We start from the raw sequence: 22580 nt of genomic DNA on the forward strand, positions 1-22580 counted from the left end.
GTCCTTGAGCAAGGCACTGAAGCCCCAGAGCTTCACAGCAGCACAAAGCTCCTTCATTACTCAGGATGATGGGTAAAATGCAGGGAATAATTCCCCCACTGTGGGATTAATAAAGGATTCTTCAAAAAAAACTTCCCCCGTGCCCCACCTGTAATACCTTAACGCCCCACTAGAGGGTCGCACCCCACAGTTTGAGAACCGCTGGACTGGTGCATGAATTATGATTATGAATGCGACTCACCACCAATGTCATGAAAATAATGCACCAGGATTTTCTGGAGGAGCAAAATCTACAATAAAATATAAATAAGTCTAAATCAAAAGTCCAGGGACGTTTTCCATTCAGTCTGCAACATACGCAGAGTTCATCAACGGAGACCTTCACTTTCCCTCTCCAGTTAATTTCACTGATTTTAAATGGCGTGCGACGGTAAACAGAAGGTCAAGGGGCAAGACGCTCTTTGATAACACATCTGTGAATTAGACGGACGTGTCTGAGTGTTTAGTTAGAATATGCAAATGTGTATTGTGTTATGTTATTCTCACTGGGCGACATTTGTGTTATGTGCACTGGATGTCCACCAGACAACCACAGCAGGTGGAAAGGACCCCCACATAGATAGCCAGAGAACTCCTAGCTACACCCCTGCTAAGAGATGCACATTCCCAGATGTTCTTTCCTTTTACGTCTCACGCCTCCAACTTCACCGCATGTTTTAAAGCATCCGACAAAGCCCCGATGAACCTGAACGCGTCTTGATTTGCTTTCTTGTCTCTTTTTCATCGACAGCCTTAAAGAGAGGAGGGATGCTGGAGTGTGTGTGTGTGAGAGAGAGAGAGGGGTGGGAGGGGGGGGGGGTGTCTTCAGCGCAGAGCACGCGCTGTGGACGAGCGTCGAGCGGGAGCGCGCGCATAGGAAGGAAGGGAAAGGAAAGGAGCTGAGGCAGATCAGTCGCCAGCGGAGCCCAAGACGGCGGATGAACGGAGCCGAGCGAGTGTGTCGCCCTTGTCGTTTTTTACAGCAGCTGCAAGCAGCATCCGGGAGCCCCAAACCTGCCCGACAATGATGCTCAAACTCGTCCATCTCCTCGGGGTGCTCGTCTGCGGCAGCCAAGGTAAGAGGGACGCGCGCAAAGCGCAAAAGCGAAGGGGGTGCGTGGAAACCCCTTTTGAGCTTGGTGACTTTGTGGACAAGTTGAGTGCATTTTTTTTTTTTTTTTTTTGCCATCGTGATCTGCAGCAGGCAGAGAGGGGCTGAGGGAGGAGGAGAGAGAGGGAGGGAGGGAGAGAGAGGGCTGGATTGTTTAACTGGACGTTGTTTTGTAGTTGAAGCACGTCTCGCAGGGGCCAGAATGCTTTCTTACTGAAAAGGGGGATTATGACGGGGTCCTTTTAGTGTGTGGAGTGGCTGAGCTGTAGAGAGACACACTCTGCACTCCCCGGACAACACAAAAAACACAGTTTTCTCCATCATCTGATATGGCTTAATTTGGTTGTTTGTTTATTTATGCATTCTTTAATCTTTAAAAGCAGCTGCCTTGTTCTGGCGCGTGCATTTTATTGGCAAAGAGAAGCTTTCATTGTATAAAACTTCCCCCGGCATCACACATGGAGCATCTCTATCCCCGATGCTGAACCCGTTGGGCTCGGACCACCGCCTTTCTTGCTTTCCTCTCGCTCTCTCGTCCACTCTGCCTGTGTCTAATATCGCTGTATTCTCGCGGCGAGGCGTCCTCCTCTCGGTGTCTGCGTCTCGTGCGTGAGAACAGCGGGCTCGCGCCGCACGACGCGGCCACGGGAAAGTTTTTCGGGGGAATATGAGCCGCACCGGTGACAGCAGAGGGACACTTGTGCGTTAATTGCGCGTCAAGTGCGTGGCGCACCTGATCCAGATGGGTTAGGACTGTCGCTGCGCGCGCACCCGTGTGTGTGTGTGTGTGTGTGTTGGTTGCACGCGCGCACACACACACACACACACACACACACACACACACACACACACACACACACACACACACAATGAAGATGTTACCTGAGTGCTGCTGGAAGGGCATAGATTGAAGGCGCGTACACCTTGCCTCCCTCCTATCTGCGTCCTGGTCAGCGAGGCGCGTGCACGCGAGCTCCTGTGGCTTCACACGCGCACCAGTAATCCATTTCTGGTGGCGACAAAAAAGATTCGCAGGCCGGAGGATGAGATGATTGCGCGTCTCTCTCCGTGTCAACGCGCGCGCATTTGAGGTTTTATGTTATGCAACAAGTTCACGCGCATCGAGGAGTCGAGATTGTATTTTTTTTTCTCCACTTGATAAAAGAAAACAAAAGGTCTCCAGAGTTTTTGGACGGACATTTCTTTTTTTTGTGTGTGCAGTTTGGCCACACTGGGTTGCTGGCGCACAACGGCAGGTGGGGGTAGAGCGCTGCAAAGTGGTGCCAAGAGTGAAGCCATAAGCCACTGGGCTTCACTCTCTGCTGGAGCTCGTCATGGCGGTGGGTGTCAGCGTGTGGGTGGAGGAGGAGAAGGAGGGCTGGGGAGGAGGAGGGGGGGGGGGGGCTCTGAGGAGGCTTCAAAGGGTCCTCAAGCAAAAGTGGAGAATCATAGATACATTTGTCAGTAGGCTTCACATACCCCCCCCCCCCCCCCTCTCCCACCCCTCTTGAAGAGCTGTAAAAAAAAATGAGTATGAATTTTAATATCAGCTCCCTCTGACGCTACACATGCACGATTTGAACTTGTACTGAGGGAAGTCTTCATTGAGGTGCTGCCTCCTGGGATCAAAGTCCACGTGGTGTCTTTGTTTGAGTGGTTTTGTGGCATAAAAACAGCAGCAGACCATCAATAAGATAGATTTTAAGCATCTACATGAAGACGCTTTGTGCCACAGTTGGATCATCTCAGCATCCTGACAGGACTTTTCTTTATTGGCAGTTTATGTTGCCACCGGTTCAATCAATACAAGTGCTAGAAACGGCTGTTATGACCGAGAGGAAGATGAGAGAGACAGAGCGTCAGCGACTTGCATTTTCATGTATTATTACACTTAATCCCACTGAGGTAGGACAAAGAGACGACTCTGTCCACAAGCCCAAACTGGAATATTCATTGCTTTGTTACTTTCCCTTTGTTGCAGTCGTGTTACATCACACCACCAACCAATTTACATTCCTATCATGTTTTTCATGATCGCAAAGTCCACACAAATTGACCCATTAGACGGTGAACCCGCCGTAATGGGAATAACAAGGCAATCCGAGCTGAACGGGATACGTACTGGAGGATGCTCGGCGCTCGCTGTCGGGCCTCGGAGTGAACGCTAAACCACCAGCGAAACGAGAACCAGTCCGGTTTTTCACTGGTTCTCACCACTCAGCTTTGGCAACAGCTTTGCTTCCTGACAGGAGTGGGCGAGGTGACCCGGCTCCTGCCGCACTTATCACTGCAGATATTCAGTGTTCAGGCTCCTGGAGGAGAAAAAAAACAACAACAACCCTGCTTTTGAAGTCCCAGCACACTGTCTCCCCTGCACTGAGTATGCATCCTTGAAGGTTTATGTATTTGGCTTTTCCTGATGCTCAGTACAAGGAATTATATGCTTCCTTGGGCTCACCCGGGACTTGCCAACGTGACGTTAAGTGGCGTAATTAAGATATTTCGCTGTATCTCTGAGGGGGGGTGTCAGTGGCTTGGGGTTTAAAAGATTTATGCTCTTGCGCTCCAGTGTCTCTCGTCGCACCGTGAGCCTGGGCTTAAAACCTCGCGTTGGAGGTTTGCTTACATCCTGTACTTTTGGTTTATGTGCACGCTCGCGTGAACGCACACGCTCACCAAAAACACGCGCGCCGCCGTACGAGGCCTCAATCCGGAAATTCGCACCGTTAGCTTCGCAAGGGAGCGTTTCTTTTTTTCCCGTTTGAGAAACATCCGTCCGACATCTCTGTGCCGCCGATATCGTGACGCGCAAGGTACACCTGACGCCGTGCGACAACCGGTCACAAACTCCCATTAAAGACACGCAAAGCTGTTGACGAAAGCAATGGCTCGTGTCCCGCTCCTGCAAGGTGAAATTGATTGCATTATTTGATTAATAGACTCGGACGGAGAGCTTACATATGGAGAAGCCAGCGTATGTATGAAAATGGAATCGGCCCCTCGAGGCAGCGGCGTTTGAGAAATCAATTTAAGGAACGACTAGAGTCAGCAGGCGCCTGCATTGTACAAAGGGCAATCTCAGTGTTATGGATATGCTATTTATTTGCCTGCGAGCTTTTGATTTCTCATGTGTGCCCTTTAGCGCTCAATCCGCCAAAGTTGGGGCGTAAGCATGGGATTTGTACACTGCACGCAGGAGAGCGTGGTCTTCTCAACACCGGGATGGATGAGAGAAGTCCTGCCGAGCAGCTGGTCTGCCGGGCTGTTGTCAGATCAGACCGAAAGGGAAGGAGCCGTCGTCCAGATGAAACACAAGCCTGCGTGTATTTTCCTATCTGTTTCCAATCTCAAAGGCTGCACTTATTAAATTATGAAGGCGTAGGCTGTGCGGCTTAACCTTCGCTTGAAAGCCTGGTTTCAGCAGCTCCAGTAAGTTCATGTATATTCTTCTTGTATAACTCTATCATTTATGTATAACTAGAGCTGGATTACTGAATTACTGGACTGGAGCCTGTGTTTGAAGTGGAACAGCCATCAAAGAACTAAAGAGATGCAAAATAAGCACAAAGAGACAAAATACAACAAAAGGCACATACAATGAGAACAAAGAGTCTTGAAAAGAACACAGATTGAATACATGGAGACATACAGTGACTTAAAAGGCAAAATACAACCACAAAGTGACTTACAATGATCACAATGAGACAAAATACAACCACAAAGTGACTTTCAATGGCAACAAAGAGACAAAATACAACCACAAAGGGACACACAATGATCACAATGAGACAAAATACAACCACAAAGGGACTTACAATGACCGCAAAGAGACTTGAAAAGAACATTACAACTCAAACAGACAAAATACAACAAAAAAAACACACACTTTAAATGACCACAAAGATCCTCAAAAACAGCACAAAGATTTAACATGACGACAAAGAAACTCAAAATGAAAACTAGAAGACATAAAACGATGACAAAGACACAGGAAACGCCTACAAAAAAGTCACAAAAGGACGACAGCGACCGTGCCCAGGGGCCCATTGTCTCTTAATTCGTCCATAAGAAATAACTACTTCATCAGGAGGTCCAGAGGCCAGCCTCGGTGCTGTGCCTTGAAAGAAATGAGGTGCCTTGCTCAAGGTTAGCTCGCAGGATTAGCATCAGGGATTAAAAGAACTCATATTCATACCGACTGGAAGATGATATGTGGTCTTGTAATGACTCATTTGGGGCTTTTTAAGTAACTTAGGCAATCGCAGACTGAGAAGAGAGATGACTTCCCCAACAAAAAGAACACTTGGCTTTTTTTTTTTTTTGTTGGAGAAACCGTCAGTTATTCGCAGCGAATGGAGAGAGAAAAAAGAGCAGCACGTACAATAATGCCCTCTTGCCATATTCGACCCATTTCCACTCAAATTACCCATTATTGTCGTGGAAGTGACTAATGTTCTCCCCGGGGAGTCTCCCCCGACCAGAAGCCAAGACATCGGAGACGCAGCGAGCGCTCGGGGTCCTCTCGCGGGACGGGTTTGGCGCCGCTCTTTTGTATTCTGTGAAAAGGGGCAAAGAGAAAAAAAATTGGGGAAGGCGAGCGCGAGCAGTGAGAGGATTTATTCAGAGGGAGGAAGAGATTATATTTTTTAAAATTCATCCAATTCAAGTGAATCTGATTGCGTCTGGTCAAATTGCATTGCTGGAGATTGAATCGAACTCTATGGAGTCGCACTGTGCCAAAATTAATAAAATGTAATTGAATCCTGTCGAGATGGAATCAAATTAGGCCAGACTGACGTGATTGGAGGAGACAGCTGCTGCATGTTGCAGCGTGCTCCTGTGGGTTCCTCCACTGTTTTACAGCGGTTCAATGCGAGCCAAGCCGGGGACCCTTTGGCTCCCGCGTATGCCAGTCTAAATGCCGGTCTAACTAGTGGGCTAATAGGCCGAGCCGGGCTGCCAGGGCCGCGACAGAGTCAGTGGGCACGCTGGCTGACTGACAGATGGATGACGGGGACCGCAGCTCACTTTTATTTTCTGTCGCGGTCTGCGCCTCCGTCCTCTCACGGGGGGACGCAGCACGCTCGGTTCTGCAGCTTCACCTTTTTTTTGGGGGGGGGGGGGGTGATTAAATGAAGAACAGAGGGAGGAGAGAAATGGCAGGGGAGCTGGAGGACCACTCCAGCTCGGGCCGTGTGCGGTTTGAGTGACCCACTTAGACCGTATTAATCACTACAGATGCAGCCACGTAAAGTTCAACCCTCCCTCCCGCGATGCGGCTCTGGAGGAAGCATCGGGGTTTGCGTCACAGCCGGCCGAAGCAAAATCATGTGGAAGTTGTCACATTTAGACAAAGTCTTCTCTGACATTATGCATAGATACCGCTGGTCCGGTTGGTTGAAGACGTTAAAGAACCCTACGGGCGACATCATAGTTTCTGAGTCTTTGAGATGCCCTATTTTAAATCAATATAAATGATCATTTTCAGCTTTCTAGAGATCACAATTTGATTTATTTCCCCGCAGTGACACTCATTATGAAAGTTGATATTGCTGTTTGTGTGACGCATGGCAGCGGCAAGGTTAAAGGTGTCGTTAGATGTGTTTAATCAAAAGTGTTGTGAACTTGCGAGATACAGCATAATATAGATATTACTTCTATACTTAGAATTCTATGGATCTGTTGATCTTCTGGAAAAAAATATGTTTTTATGGGAGAAAACATTTTTTTCAAATGTGCATTTCTTCTGTTCCTGACTTAAGTTTGAGCTTTTGCAGGAACTCCAAGAGGTCTTTGGAGCGACCGTTCACTTGCTTCGACGTCCTGACTGAAAGGCTTCGTTCACTTAATTCATGCAATCTTTCTTAAGTTAAAGCAGCAGAGTTAAATAGGTAAATAATTATGTTCTGTACGGTTTGAAGTAGCAGCGATTCTTCTGCTGGGAGCTCAAGTGTTATGAGCGTAACACCGAGGTCACGTCATGTCACATCATGTATTAAGAAGGAGAATACATGTTTTTCATGCTCATAAAGAACCCTGAAGTTGCAACTGAAGACAACACAATGAGTCTGGATTAAAGCTTCACAAGAACACTTCTCTCTCCTCTGCACCGTCTCTTCACCTTTGCATGACATTGCACCTGAAACAACACATTGCTTTAGATAGTTGAGCGCGTTTTGACACAAATCTATTCATTTCTCAATTGACACTGAGAATATTTTTGGAAAGATGTTGCCCCGGTACACCTGCCAAGTGTTAAACAATTAAATGTAATGTGTTGAAGACAACACAAAGCTTTTTGACATTTCAGTGTTGCCAAATGCATATCCTATAAATAGTACACAATGGAGTACTACATGGTGTAGTACTACATTGTGTAGTACTACACCATGCAGTGCTACATGGTGAAAAAAAAACCTGAAGTTGCAACTGAAGATGCAGTACTACACCATGCAGTACTACACCATGCAGTACTACATCATGCAGTACTACATCATGCAGTACTTCATCATGCAGTACTTCATCATGCAGTACTACACCATCATCACTACACCATGCACCACTACAACATGCAGCACTACAACATGCAGTACTACACCATGCAGTACTACATCATGCAGTACTTCATCATGCAGTACTACACCATGCAGTACTACATCATGCAGTACTTCATCATGCAGTACTACACCATGCAGTACTACATCATGCAGTACTTCATCATGCAGTACTACACCATGCAGTACTACATCATGCAGTACTTCATCATGCAGTACTACACCATGCAGTACTACATCATGCAGTACTTCATCATGCAGTACTACACCATGCAGTACTTCATCATGCAGTACTACACCATGCAGTACTACACCATGAGGCACTACACCATCATCACTACACCATGTAGTACTACACCATGCAGTACTACAACATGCAGTACTACACCATGCAGTACTACATCAGGCAGTACTACATCATGCAGTACTACATCAGGCAGTACTACATCATGCAGTACTTCATCATGCAGTACTACACCATGCAGTACTACATCATGAAGTACTACATCAGGCAGTACTACATCATGCAGTACTACAACATGCAGTACTACATCATGCAGTACTACATCAGGCAGTACTACATCAGGCAGTACTACATCATGCAGTACTACACCATGCAGTACTACACCATGCAGTACTACAGCATGCAGTACTACATCATGCAGTACTTCATCATGAGGCACTACACCATCATCACTACACCATCTAGTACTACACCGTGCAGTACTTCATCATGCAGTACTACACCATGAAGTACTACATCAGGCAGTACTACATCATGCAGTACTACATCAGGCAGTACTACATCATGCAGTACTACATCATGAGGCAGGTAGAGGATTCCAAAGTCTAAAACACTCGAGGATCTTTTGAAATTGTCGCAGCAATGTAACAGCAGCACTTTGTGGTAAATGGGCTTAATCATGCAGGAACTTGCGTATGGTGATGTTGTGTGCTTATAAGTGCATGTGTTATGTATCTCCTTTATTGTCTCAATGCGCTTAAACCCCATTATGTAAATGCAATAATTTGGCTACCGTCATTAATTGGCGATACTCCTAAATGGGACTTTTGGCATGAAGAAGAAAACCCTTATAAGCTCTTTGATTTTCTAAAAGTTACTTCATCATTATGACTTAAAGACATAAATGGCTATTTTGGCGGGATGAAAACAGTAATTAAACGTTTTGGAACAACAACCTTAAACGGCGATCCTATTGTGGAGAATGCAACCAGATTGCATGGAAGTAAAGGAGAGACCAGAAGTCTGCGGATAAATTGGATGCATAAATTGGGATAGGCAGTGAGTCGGTGCCGACACTGTGTGTGTAAGAGGCCGCACAGCAGATCCACACACACAGAAATAATGAAACCTCTTTTATGAGCCGTCATTAAAATGACTTTTTCATGGAAGCGGACTGATGCACTGCAGCAGGTGCAGTGTGTGGCGGAGGGGGAACCGGCACACTGACAGATGGGATTTGGACTTAAAGCAGGCAGTGAGATGGACACAGACGGGTGACGGGGAGGAGAAGCCGCATGACAGATTAACAGACAGGTGAATGTGCAAACGTTGAGACGCTCATAATGAAGAGGAGCTTCTATTGACAGCCCAAGAACAATATTTCCAAACCTCCCTCCTGCTGGATGTGTGGGGCCTGCGTCGATTAGTGAGCGTTCGCCCACGCGGGCTAATGGAAAGGAGCTAGCGGTATTGTAGCCGCGCTGGCTAGCAGACGCTAATGGGAGGGGGGGGGGGGGGCAGGCGGACAGACGAGGATGCCTCCTTTTTTTTTATGTGTCATACTGGTGGAGCGGCTCTGCACTGGTTGAAGGCCCTCGGTGTAAAATCATGGCTTGCCACTCCTGAATGCATATATGTGTGTGTGTGTGTGTGTGTGTGTGTTCAATGTGTGTGAAGGAACTTGAATAATTACAGTTTGTAGTGATCCTTATTGCTCACGTTGTTGCGACCAAAATATGTCTGCGTCAGCCAGTTTCAAAAAGCTGTCGAGTACCAAAAAATCTGCATCGACTGTCTGAAGTGTTTCGTGTCAGGTTTGCTCGTTATTTTTTTATTTTTCCTTCAAATAATCCGTTTCTAAATCGAAATGTTGCCAGTTTTTCCGACTGGTTTATTCATGCAGTTTTGTTTAAAATGTAATAGTATTTAACGTTTCAATATCTTAAAGGAATGCCTTGGAAACAGAATCCAGTTTGGCTTTAATGCCGAATCTCAGGTTTTATATTGCAGCTGAAATTCATCCCTAAAATTCGTGGTGCGACTGTTTACGAAACAATCGCACCACGAGATCCATTTAGTCGCTTTAGGAGCGTTTTTCATCATATCACAAGATCCTCAGGAGATAGTTTCCCCAGTTGATTTATTAGAGTTTAAAAAATGCGATTGAGTTTTCTCTTAGAGGAATATGTTATCTATTCTGTTTTTAAATGCATTTCTCAGCTGTTTTGACTTCATTTGTGACAGAGAAAAAGGTCTCAAACTGGAGACGTTAAGCTCACATGGTCAGCATCCAGGACCCCAGGGCCGGCAGCACCAACCTGTTTAAAGCTCAGCTAATGACATCAGCAGCACCGATAAATAAAATGTGCTCTAAAATCAAGTGATAGAGGGAAATGGAAGTGAAAACTGTCCTGTAGTAGTTAACTGCTCTGTGCGCGGTCCCTCTGTTGGCTGGCATCAACTGCTTTGTATTCTTTTCTCTGCTGGCCTCGCGGTCCGAGCCTTCCTTTGGGCTTACCGTATTAGATTATCTCGCGCTGTATTGTATTGTATTGTATCTATCACATTTCCCTGTACCCATTCAGGCAGGGGGCCCCGGGCTTGTCATTCCTGCTGGTTAATTAAGCCAAATTGTGATTGATGGACTCTCAAGTGAATAGCTGTGTGTTCCTGTTGCTGACCCGCCTGAGGAGATCAACCCCGCTGCCAATCACACCTCACAATTGTCTCCTGAAAGAGCGGCTGGGACGCAGCCTGCGAGGGAGAGGCCGTATCCTTGCTTTAACCTCCTCCCGCTGGTACTTGCAGCAATAAGATGGCTTCCGGTTGTGCAGTGTCCTTGCGGCGATTCGTTGGCGCAGAGACCATCTTGAAAAGGGATCACTCTTCTCAGATATCTTGCCCGGTGGCCAATATCCTTGTTTATCGGAGGCGGTACTTGATGAGGAATAGATGAGAGAGGGAGCGAGTGCGTAATAGATGGGAGAGGAAGAGGAGGACGGACACTCGAGACGTGGAGAGGCCAAAGAGCCTCTGCTCTCCTGATTGCCTCTCGGTGCCCGGCAATCTTCAAAAGGAATCTCCTAATGCAATGGGGGCTAGCTTATTTTTGTTTCCATCTCTTCTCATTTGACTCCCCTCCCTCCTCTCTTTCCTTTCCTTCGCCTTTTCATGTGCTCACTCTGCTCCGTGGTCCTCCCACACTCGTCTCATCACCGGCATCTGTGCGGGAGATATCCGATTCTCCCCAACGGGGAAAGCACCTCGTGTCGCAGCCGCGCTCAATGCTGTTTGCTCGGGAAGCTAACGATGTTTGTTGTTCTGCCGCTCAATGTACTTATTAACACTTATGGATTTTATGTTGCTCGACTCTTCGGCGAACAGGAATTTGGAAGTAAAGCCGTTTTCGGGGTTGTTCTGTCGAGCGTGTTATTATCTCTCAAAGCAATAATGATCGTCTTGCGAGCACTCGCGAGGCGCAGCAGACAAACTGTAGGCGTGTTTTTAATTACTTTGTGTATCTGCACAACTTCCAGTCATTCCAGAGCTGGCCTACTCCCAATGTGGGCGCCCTGGGACTGTTGTGTTCCCGCCCACCGTTCGCGCCGGTCCCAAGGACGTGCGCCTCCATGGGAATGCACAAAGGAGTTCTCAATAATTAAAGAAGCTGTCTTATCTTTACTTAGTGAGCTTCTTTTGCTGACGCGCATGCACTCCGGGTGGAATATGCTTCCTCACGTGTCCGTCCCAGTCCTTCTTTGCCTTTTTGAAATCATTGGGTCCCACGTGAGGGACTCAGCTGAGGGTATTTTTGGAGAGACTTCAACTGTCTTACCCACAAAACTTTGTTTTTCTTTCTCCTAAACTGATCGTATGGTCCTCACACTCACTTCCTGCCTCAGTCAAACCCCCTATATCACTGTTGTTTGTCCCTAATTGGACCACATACATGTTGTTTGTGCATAGTAAAAGGTAGATCAAGATTGGCGGGGAGAGTGCCAGTGCTGGCTTTCATGTGAATGCATATGCTCCAGGGCTTGAGTCTTGAGAGAGCCTTGTGATCTCCTGCGTGCTACACACATGCATTTACAGCCAGCAGTTTCTTGCCGATAGAGCCTGATTGTAATGAGCACCGAGGAGACCGAGTCACAATCTCAGCATCCAGAAAAACAAACTGTTCACATATGATGTGCGATAGGTAGAGATGTAGAGATGTGGAGATGTCACGACCACGTTTTCCTGCCAATTGTTCATGAGACAGATTATACAGATTGTTGTGTTGTCGTTTTGTTATAGCAGCATATATATATATATATATATATATATATATATATATATATATATATATATATATATATATATATATATATATATATACAGCGGGTGAAATAAGTATTGAATACGTCATTATTTTTCTCACTAAATATATTTCCAAAGGTGCTATTGACATATTTTCACCAGACGTCGATAACAACCCGTTATGTGTAACAATGTGAAAATGACACAGGGAAAAAGTATTGACTGCGCTGACTGATATTTATTTAATTCTTGGTACAAAAGCCTTTGTTAGTTCAAGGCGCCTCCTGTGAGAAACTCGTCTGAATTGCTCAGGTGAGATTTTGTCTCATTCTTCCACACAAACTCTTTGAAAATCTTCAAATTGTGAAGCTTTCGTGGAACCAGTTGATAGTTTGATTTTATATATATATATATATATATATATATATATATATATATATATATATATATATATATATATATATATATATAGTATAGATAGATATATATGCTATTTAAAGCTAGGATATTTTGTTTGTATCACACTAATTTACAATTTGGGAGACTCAATCTGAAGTTGGCAACCCACAAAACTCTCCCGCTGCCATCTTGTTAGCTTGATATTCCCGTCGCCGTGGACTTTGTAACCGAACCCGATTAGATTTCCCGGAGCATGCTGTATCGCAACAGAGTGCATTCCAGCATGTTGCTCCAAGAAGCAAGATTACTTTTATTTCACGCTGCCTTTCATCCATCCTGCAGAGTCTGAGGCAGGGCGACCAAAGAAATGATAGATCATCGCGGCACTTGAGGCGAAGGAAAAAAAAAAAAAAGCCAAGAGAGCCGCGCGGACGTGGAGAAACATTGCAATGCGGCTCCCCAGTCGATAAGCAACAAGAAGCTTCGCTGGAAGCTGCAAAATGGGAAGGGAAGGGTGGGGGGGGTGGGGGGGGGGGGAGGTTCGGCGCCTCCCCCCCCATGGGAGGCGGCCTGAGCCACAAATTAATAGAGCACTCCCACCTGGTCGGGCACTTTCATTTGGAACCGTCACGGTCCATAAAGCGCCACAGAAATGAGGAGTTCACGAACGCCCCCCCCCCCCCACACACACACACACACACCTCCACAGGAGACCCCCTACATAACCTGTGTGATTGTTCCACAGCACGCCGTTTCCCCACCTGCGAACCGATGTTCCCGGTCGCCCAACGGGGTTTGCGGTAATATTTTCGACGGGAAACGCTTTGAATGATGAATCATTCAAAGCTTTAAAAAAAAAAAAAACGTGGGAATGTTTTAATTTCATCACCCTGCGCTGACGTATTGGCCTACGCATTTTGAGGGCATCCTAACGTTTCTGTTTCTCTTCCTCCATAAAAAAAAAAAAGAAAAGCTGCACCCGTTTGACAACAGCGTGTAATTCCTGGTGACAAACGTGGAGAGCGGTGCGCCCCGGAGGCCCGCTTTACTCTTATCATTATCCTCGCAATGCCGGAGATTAGACACAGCAACCCAACTCTCTCACAGCAGCGGGCCTCAGAGCGAGGATTAACACAATGACTAATCACTCAACTCACTGGACACAAAACATACAGTACCCATTCATAGTTTGTCACAAAGTGTTAATGAAAAAAAAACTGGCTCTAATATTTGCTCGTGGCATTAAGTTGAACAATTTGCACAATAGTGCTTTTTAGAAATATTCAAATTACAGAGTTGAAGTGTTTTGTCATGATTCAGAAGGCGTTTTAAAGAGATTTAATCATGATTAACTGTTCATGGTCCCTTTTTAAATGGTGTGTTCATGTGTATCCTCTGAACCGTGATGACGGTCATCTCTTAACAACTTTCAAATGGATTGCCGTGCAATTTATTACGGACGTTTATGCTTCCCACAGGATGGATCGTTAAGTTTTTGTGCATGTAAGGACGCTGATGTTATTTCCCAGAGTGCCTGTCAACAACTCCCAATGTTGGACGCAGTAACAGTCAAAAGTGACACTTGTTGATTCTTCCTGCTCTATTGAGCTCAAGTTGTCTCCTCCATAATGCCTCTATCGCAGGAAGATATTTAAGAAAAGTTAGTTAGTTGACAATGAAATACTGATATTTACTGATATTTACTGGTGCTGTATACTTCAAAAATCTCAAAGTTTACATCCTTTAAGACCAAACAACCCCAGAATGTACAGGAAACACACTTATTCGCATTATAAGAATTCTTTGCAGTTGATTCCTTGAACACTTTTTTCCCCACAATCCTCACATTGGTTCATTCAAAAACATATTTATATAAGCAATGCATTTCTTATTATGTGGCATGAAAAGAGGGAAAAAAAGGGCCGTTTTTTACTGCGACCACTTTGATGTTTGTGCCGTGTTGTTTGCCAGAGAGATGCCGTGCACTGCAGGCCGGCCTTATTGATCTATTGTCTGGGAACGGAGCAAACCATTTTGCTTTTTCTCTTTCACTTTGATCCTCCTTTTTCACAAGTATCCGTTAGCTTTATGAATACTGATCGCTGCTCTCCGCCCAGTCCACCGGAGGGGGCTGTCAAGGAACCCCAGGGACAGGGAGAGTGATCTGGTGAGGAAAAAAAAACACACACACACACACAAACAATTGCCGCTCTGGTTAAAATTGAGTCGACGAGACAAAATGTGTGCAGTAGAAGCGGCACGGCTTTTCTCATCGCAGCCGACGGGGCGTCAACAGATCGTTCATTATATATACCTCCTGCAGAGGGGCAGAAGGTCCAGGTATATAAATGATGAAGGCCATTACTTTGTATTAACAGGACAGAAGGAAGTCTGTTCTTTAACTCAGGGCACCTGTTATGACTGTTACCTAACCACGTAGCAGGAAACACCGCTCCCTTTGTGGTTTTCACTGTGTGTGTGTGTGTGTCTGTGTGCGGAGCCTTTTTTTTTCCTGTTATAGATCTGGACGACGTGACTCTGGTGCCTCAGTGCCTGAGCACTGTGTGTGTGTGTGTGTGTGTGTGTGTGTGTGCCGAGGATATGAGCTGATTGTGAAGCTCATAGGTCATCCGGATGCCTGCACAGTCTGACACTATTTGTGTGTAAATCAAATCCGCTTCTTGCAAAGAGCTGCTAAAGTGGAAAATGAGTTATATGGGGGAAGGGGGAAGGGTGTGTGTGTGTGTGTGTGTGTGTGCGTGTTGCGTCTGTGTGCGTTTGTTTGCGAGCGTATTTATTTCAGGATTTTGCTTACTCTTTGATTTTCGCTTGTTTTTTGAGTTTTTGCCCCCCTCTCGCTCAAGGCTCAGCGCGTTGAGTGAAGATGCAGTGCCCGTATCTGCCTGCATCAGCACAAGTTTATGCAAATCCACGCACACACACACACGCACTCACACACACACACACGCACCGGCGTGCAGGCAGAAATCACACGCACACGCTCGAGATTCCCCGGGTCTCAATCTCACGGCCCACGCGAAACCGGCTCGAGATGTCGAGATAATTAGCCCGAAAAAAAAAAGGTTGTAATTTAAATGTCCGACCATGTGACAAGAAAATCAGATAAGTGGACGAGGGAAAGTTCAAGCACGGAATCAAAATCTAGCTCCCGGCTAGCCGGCGATTATAGTCCAATCATAATCTTCCGGCAAGGAGAGGCGGAGGAGGGGGGGGGGTCCAGACTTCAACAAGTGAATATGAGAAGGCCCGATAGTCCATCAGCAGGCACAGAGGGGGGGAGATGCTCGCTCAGGGCCTCGGCGCTCGACGGGCTCAGCCATCTGCGGCGTCTCGCAGAACTCCTGCGGTTTCCGTGAGAAGTCGTCGGGGGGGGGGGGGGGGGGGGATTCTGCGAAGAATGCAAAATTGTACCGGCGAGCGCCGTGAGGTCGGCGGAGCGCCGCCGAGCGCCGGGCTCTTTGTGGAAATGTGAACGTCTGTGTACGGGAGAATCAATTAGAGGGCCTGACGATCCCAGAGTAATGTGCCATTACGCAGCGTGAGCCCGGTGCGCCGCCTGTCTGGGTGTGCGTTTGCGTCAAGCGGGGCGCGAGCGCCGACCTAAAACATCAGCAGCATGACGTCCGGAGCAGACGGAGAGATCAGCTGCTCCCACTTTTAGATACCACTCTCGTCTACATTTTTGGACACCTGCAATGCTCTTTCGCCGGCTGCCGTTTCAACATCCGTCTCCGGAAGTGAATCCATCTGGCTGAAAGTTTGCGTGTGTGCGTGTGTGTGTGTGTGTGTGTGGCAGGACTTCAGTAGGTGAGATGGGGTCGCTGGTAATTATCTGCACACAGATCCGTCGTCTGCTCGCAGCCTTTCATGTGCTTTGACCTCAGGATTGAAGTCAACACTGTGTGTGAGTGTCTGTGTGTGTGAGAGTCATGCGAGAGGCCCTGCGTCAGTGTGCGAGGATGAGAAAGAGAGAGAGAGAGAGAGAGAGAGTGTGGCCATTGTGTGCTCTGCCGGGCCGATGATGCTATCGCGATCTACTGACTGGGTTATTGTAGCGCCAGAAGACCTGAATGGATCAGTTACTGGTGTGTGTGTGTGTGCACACCGGGTGCTGCGCTGCTGGAGATGAGCTACAGCTAACACTTATGTATGCTCGTCTTGGAAGATGAAACGTTCTTTGTCTGGCCCTGGCAATTAAAAACAAATATTAAAATGGTTGTTGATTTAGTTTGGCTGTCAGATGTCAACGGGATGGTGGAAATGAAACGATACACATCTGCAAACCAGTTAAATATGAAGCCACAACACTGGAACCAACCAGTTGACTGAATACTCGATGAGACTGAATGGAGAGCCATGAGGCTCCACAATCAGCAGGAAATGAATTGAAATAAGCATGAACCTTCTAGTCAACAAACACAACAAACAATAATCTGTCGATAAACAAACTTATGTTCATCACAAGCACCATATCGTGGATAACTAATGCGAAAGCAAGATGGATTAAGCGTCGCTACGCTGCTGGCGCAGGATGCTAATATGAGCTACTTTGAATTAGCCAGAACGTGTCATAAATGATCAATTCAACCAATTTGCATAAAATCAATAAAAACAAACCGTTCTTAGTTAGCACACCGGATAGAGAGGGAAAAAAAAATAGACAATCAATCATTTAGTTAAAAAAAAAGACAACTTTCAGTTTTTTTCAGCCCAAAATGCAGATGACGCTGCTGCTCCTGTAAGAAAAATACATTCCTGCTCTAGACGATGGTGTCAACTTGAGCTTGAACAGTTTGACCTCCAGCATCCCGCATGGAGGCTCCTCGCCGCCACCCTTCACTCATTATCGCTTACGCATCACAAAATGAATGAAGAATAAACAGGACGTGTTGCACACATGCAAACTATATAAAATCTACATTTCATAAACGTGTAAACAGCCTCATTTGCGGTGGCTTTCCGTGGTCGTGAGAGGAAACGTGTGTGTGTGTCCTTCAGGCCGTCAAATTGGTTGTACAGTATTTTAATGCGTATTAAAAACATGTGGCTGATGGCTCTATTCGAGACGGCTGTGCACGTGTGTGTATACATGCGCGCGCTTGTGTGTGTGTGTGTGTGTGTGGATACATGCGTGTGTGTGTGTGTGTGTGTGCGCATAGACCCATGTGAACAAGTGATTTATGGGCTGTTTTTAATCAGGCGGTAGAAAATGTTATTAGACAGCCTTCTCGCACTCACCGCCGCCTGCAAATGAGCTCGGCCCCCGCTGCACCCTGGGAAAGCCTCCTGTAATTAGTTCTGGGAACTCACCTGTTACTGGGAGGGAGGGATGGAGGGAGCGAGGGAGGGAGTAACAAGCAGATAAACAAACAGAGAGGAGAGAGTCTGGGGAGGAGGTGAGGGAGGTGAAGGGGGGATAAAAGGACGAGAGAGGAAGAGGAGGAGGCTGACCTCAACCCCACCACAGCTGTGGGTTCGCTGGTCTTCTAACAAGCTTTCCCAGCACATATTATGGTCTGGTGACGCTGCACCGTGGTCTTCTATTTCCTCTCCAGCAGATCCTCCTTCACTCTCTTTCACTGGTCATATAATACCGCCATCGCTCAGAGAAGAGTACTGTCTGAAGGAGAATAGTGACTTATTAACATTAACCTGACCCGCTAATGTATTGTTCTCCTATTGTTTATTGTTTGGAGGCGTATCTTTTCTAAGTAATATTAGCTCTGAAAACAGATCCATATCACCACAGGGAGAAGCAGCCACCGCCACGACTTTAATATCGTCATTTATCAACTTCCAGTGAAACATAATATGAGTATTTATGAAAGTATTGTTCAGATGTAAACACACTGTGCTATCAAGTTGTTGTGCATGGATGGCAAATTGTAATTCAGAAACTAATAAAACATGTAATGTAATGCAGCAGTGATCAATATTTGAGTATTAACAATGGATCAAAAACTCAATGTGAAGAGTGTCAGATAACTGTGAACATGTTTTAAATATATTTCCACATTGAGCTAACTTGTAACAACAAACTCTTTGTCTGTAACACAATAACATTTGAAATCAAGATGTTGTCTTGCATATGCAAAATGTATTGATTTCCTGTTCTATTTCAAATATATATTTATATTTTTTTATTTACCCAGTATTGTATAGTATTGTGTGACCTCATGTGACCTCATGTGACCTCATGTGACCTCATGTGACCTCATGTGACCTCATGTGACCTCCCTGCTCACTGAGCCTTGATGAACTGACTGGAGATGCTGGCCACATGCTCTCCAGAGAGCACCGCCTGAAAACCAATAGCCATACACTCACGTACACACACACACACACACACACACACACACACACACACACACACACACACACACACACACACACACACACACACACACACAGTGCTTCTCCGACACTCCTGACAGGCCAGTGAAAACATTATGAAATATTCAGGAAATCTCACTGTGGTTTCTACCTGTCTCGGCTTTTCTCTGTGTGTGTGTGTGTGTGTCTGTGTGTGTGTGCGTGTGTGTGTGGTTTTGCATGAGCATGAAGGCAATACCGTGTGTGTGCGTGTGTGTGTTTGTCTGTCTGTGTGTGTGTGTGTGTGTGGTTTTGCATGAGCATGAAGGCAATACCGTGTGTGTGTTGGAACCAATCCAGACGTGTCCTCCTCATAGACATCTTCATTGTAAATGTGTGTGTGTGTCTGTCACAGTTGTGTGTAAATGTGTGTGAGCAAAACACACCTTTAGTCCGCGTTGCCTCGCGCTTCCATCAAGCATGTTTCCTCCTAAATAGACGAGAGCACAAACTCTGAGCCAGACGTTCGGCTTCTCTATATCACGCCCCATTTAACAGGCCTGCGTTTGTTCTTCCTCTCCTGCGACACCAGGAGACACTTACCAAGGCAGTTGACCTTTTGCTGACCTGATGCACAACAGCTATCCTCTGCAGACCTTTTCCTGTACATCCATTAGAGCGGCGCGTCACACAGCTTTGTCTGTGGATAATCTTTCTCAGAAATACGTTTGGTGAATCTCTTTGCTTCATGGATGTGTTATTGAACTAATACACGTGTTGAATAAAAGCGTTGAGACACAGTTAACAGGCTCTCAGCCGTTTCCCCTCTCATGGTAGCAAAGCACTTTTTCGCAACTGACGTTTTTTATGCTTTCAGCTGATCAATAAACATCGACTTGACCATGTGACGCCAGGCTAACGTAGCTTAGCATAAAGGCGTGACGCAGAACGCGATCCGCCCACCAGCGCCTCTGGAGCTCAGCAACCGATTGTTTATTGAATCTGTACAAAGTGTGTAAAAACGTCACACAGCTGCTTTTACGGGGGTTTTGTGCCAGACTGTTTCTTGGCCGGGACCGGTTTACTTCCTGGAACCTCCGCCGATTGCTCGGCAACTGGGTGTTGCCAAGAAAATATTTTTATTCTAATCAAATTGTCGTATTTCCATTTGATGTACGTATTATGTACGGCGCCAGCGGGAAAATAAAAATGTCCTCACATTAAATCAAGAAGCAGGAATTAGTCGCGTTGCAACACATCTGCATAGAAGTGTTTTTTTACCTACAGGGTCAAAGACTCGTGATAATGATGCAAAACAAGTCCAAACTCTGTCTATTGTAACGTCGCTTTGTCGTGAATTCAAACTTTTCCTTTGGCAGGCGTTTAATTCCACAGTGTCTCGTATTAAATAAAGAGATTGTAGCTCCGGCGCGCGGCGGCGGCTCGTGACTGATGACATTTAGCTGCAAGAAAGCAGCACGGGGTTGATGTCGGGTGAATGTCATCAACGCTTTTGTGACGTACGTGTTTGGCTTCACTTTGGGGGGGATTACGTGGGACTATCAGAGGAAACAAACATATTTTTATAAGCAGCGCTGATTTTTTTTAAAAATTCCTCCAAAAAAGTTGCCATTTTTGAATACACCGTGCTTCATCGATTTAACCTTTCTGCTAATGCGCACCTGGGGCACATTGCTGGGTGGGAAAAAATGCCAGGGCGGAGGAGCAACACATCCATGTAATGGGATTACACTGATCTACTATAAAAATGGTAACTATAATAATCTCTGCTGCTGTGCAAATAGCTCAGTAATCACATAAGTAGTTGACAAAAATATTAACGTGGGATTAGAGACGGGAAGGCCATGGAGGGGGGTATTTAGCAACATCAAATAGTAGATTGGACTGTTTGGAGATGATGTGGAATGGATTATAATGTTTTCAACATGTGCACTGTACCTGTATTATTATTAAAAAAACTCGTAACATATAGAGCTATGTTATATATTACATTCAAATATAGTTACGATAAGAAAAGACAACTTTTAATAATAATTTTCTTGCGAACTATATATTCTTTTGTTCCTTTTCATAAACCAATATACCAGTAACACATACATGAACATTTGATACATGTTCCCGATGGTTTTCTGTATATTATACCTTTTTAAATCATTCAAATATACCTTGTGGTTGAGGAGATAATCCGAATTTAGTACGGGTTTATTAACCATCCAGAAAACAGAGCTTGATGCCGTCAGGTTAAATAGTTTGAGTGCTTATGTCTACAGATAAATCTTTGTTCCTAACCGCATGGACTCGCCTCTTGTGTTGATCCGCTTGCATCTAACGCAGCAGATGGATTACTGGCGTCCGTCAGTGCTCATGATGCAACGTCCGAGACCCCCCTCCTCAAAGACGGGAGCGATGGCCGAACACGGCCCCTCCGTCCCGAACACATGTCGCGTGGCGCTCGTTAGTCCCCGCCATTCTGAGAGGTCCATGAATCACAGCCATCTGGAGCGCTCTCAGTGCTGCAGAGGTCTCAAAAGCCCCGCCCCCCCCGCACTCCCTACACCCTGGCAAACAGCCAATCAGAGAGCAGATCCCGTCACGGCTGAGCTGCGAGGAACCGAACACACAACCTTCATTATTAAAACTTCCCTTTTGGGTTTTCGCGGAGATGAGGAAAAAAAAAAAGAAAAAAAGACTAGAACTTAAGTACAGATGCAGATTTTTAATCACAGACAAACCGACTGATGTCATTTGCAAAAGCTAATAAGGTTTTCCTCCAGCACACAGCGCAGCCTCGGGGTTAAACGGCCTCATTTAACCCACAGTGGTTGTTTTTAACTGCAATGACGCGATCCATTTCAGTGACGGCCGTTTCTTTTTCTCTTTCAATCTGGAGACTTTTCTGAGACGTACTCAAGGATGGTGTCACGTGTTCCTTCAAAACTATTTGGAGCCCTTGAAAATGCACAAAGTGAGTCCTTTGAGGACAAATTCCACGTTCTTGGTTCTCTTCAGAAAGGCGGTGTGAAGTTCTGCAGAAACGTCAGCAGGATGAGTTTTCCAAAAAAATGAACCTTGAGTTCCGAGTTTTGTGGTCAAGGTCGTAGGAGCGTGAAGGAAGACGAGAGCAAATTACTTCAGTGTCATGGAGGAGAATTGTGGATTTTGTGCTCGTATGTGAAGAAATTAAAAAAGGTTTTTGAAGCCTTTTGTGGCTCCAGAAGGAGGAGTGTGAAATCTCATGAATCGCCTCCAGTGATGTCATCTGGGAAAAAGGCTACATGAGCCGTTACTAACTCCATTGGTCTTCAAGTTGCATTGTGGGTAATGTAGGAAGAATGATTGAAATGACACTAGTTTCTTTCTTTTGTTTTTTTTCTTTTGTCATCCGCCTCGTACATATTTCATTTTACGTTGGTAACTTTGTAAAAGGTTTAATATCATATAGGTGGAGGCGTCAAATAAGCCGAGTAGCTGCACTGTGATATTCATTTATCTCTGTTATGTTTGTTTATTTTCTCATGGTGTTGTTTGTGACAAAATGAATAAATCCCCGACAAATCAAAGAGATATCTCGGTCGTGAGC

At 45.8% G+C, this 22580-nt stretch overlaps 1 protein-coding gene across 3 annotated transcripts in view; it reads left to right on the forward strand.

The window, feature by feature from the left end:
* The first annotated feature begins 929 nt into the window (after positions 1 to 929).
* The window catches only part of LOC137793995 (neural cell adhesion molecule 2-like), a 208539-nt gene continuing 186888 nt past the window's right edge, over positions 930 to 22580 (forward strand). For all 3 annotated transcript variants that reach the window (XM_068590505.1, XM_068590503.1, XM_068590504.1), the window contains exon 1: positions 930 to 1115. In XM_068590505.1, the coding sequence (XP_068446606.1) occupies positions 1064 to 1115 (52 nt within the window). In that variant the 5' untranslated portion in view covers positions 930 to 1063. The remainder of the gene's footprint in view (positions 1116 to 22580) is intronic.

The sequence above is a fragment of the Clinocottus analis genome, unplaced genomic scaffold, assembly GCF_023055335.1.
Source record: "Clinocottus analis isolate CAN_PGR_092001 unplaced genomic scaffold, fCliAna1.0.p SCAF_24, whole genome shotgun sequence".
Taxonomy (NCBI): Eukaryota; Metazoa; Chordata; class Actinopteri; order Perciformes; family Cottidae; genus Clinocottus; species Clinocottus analis.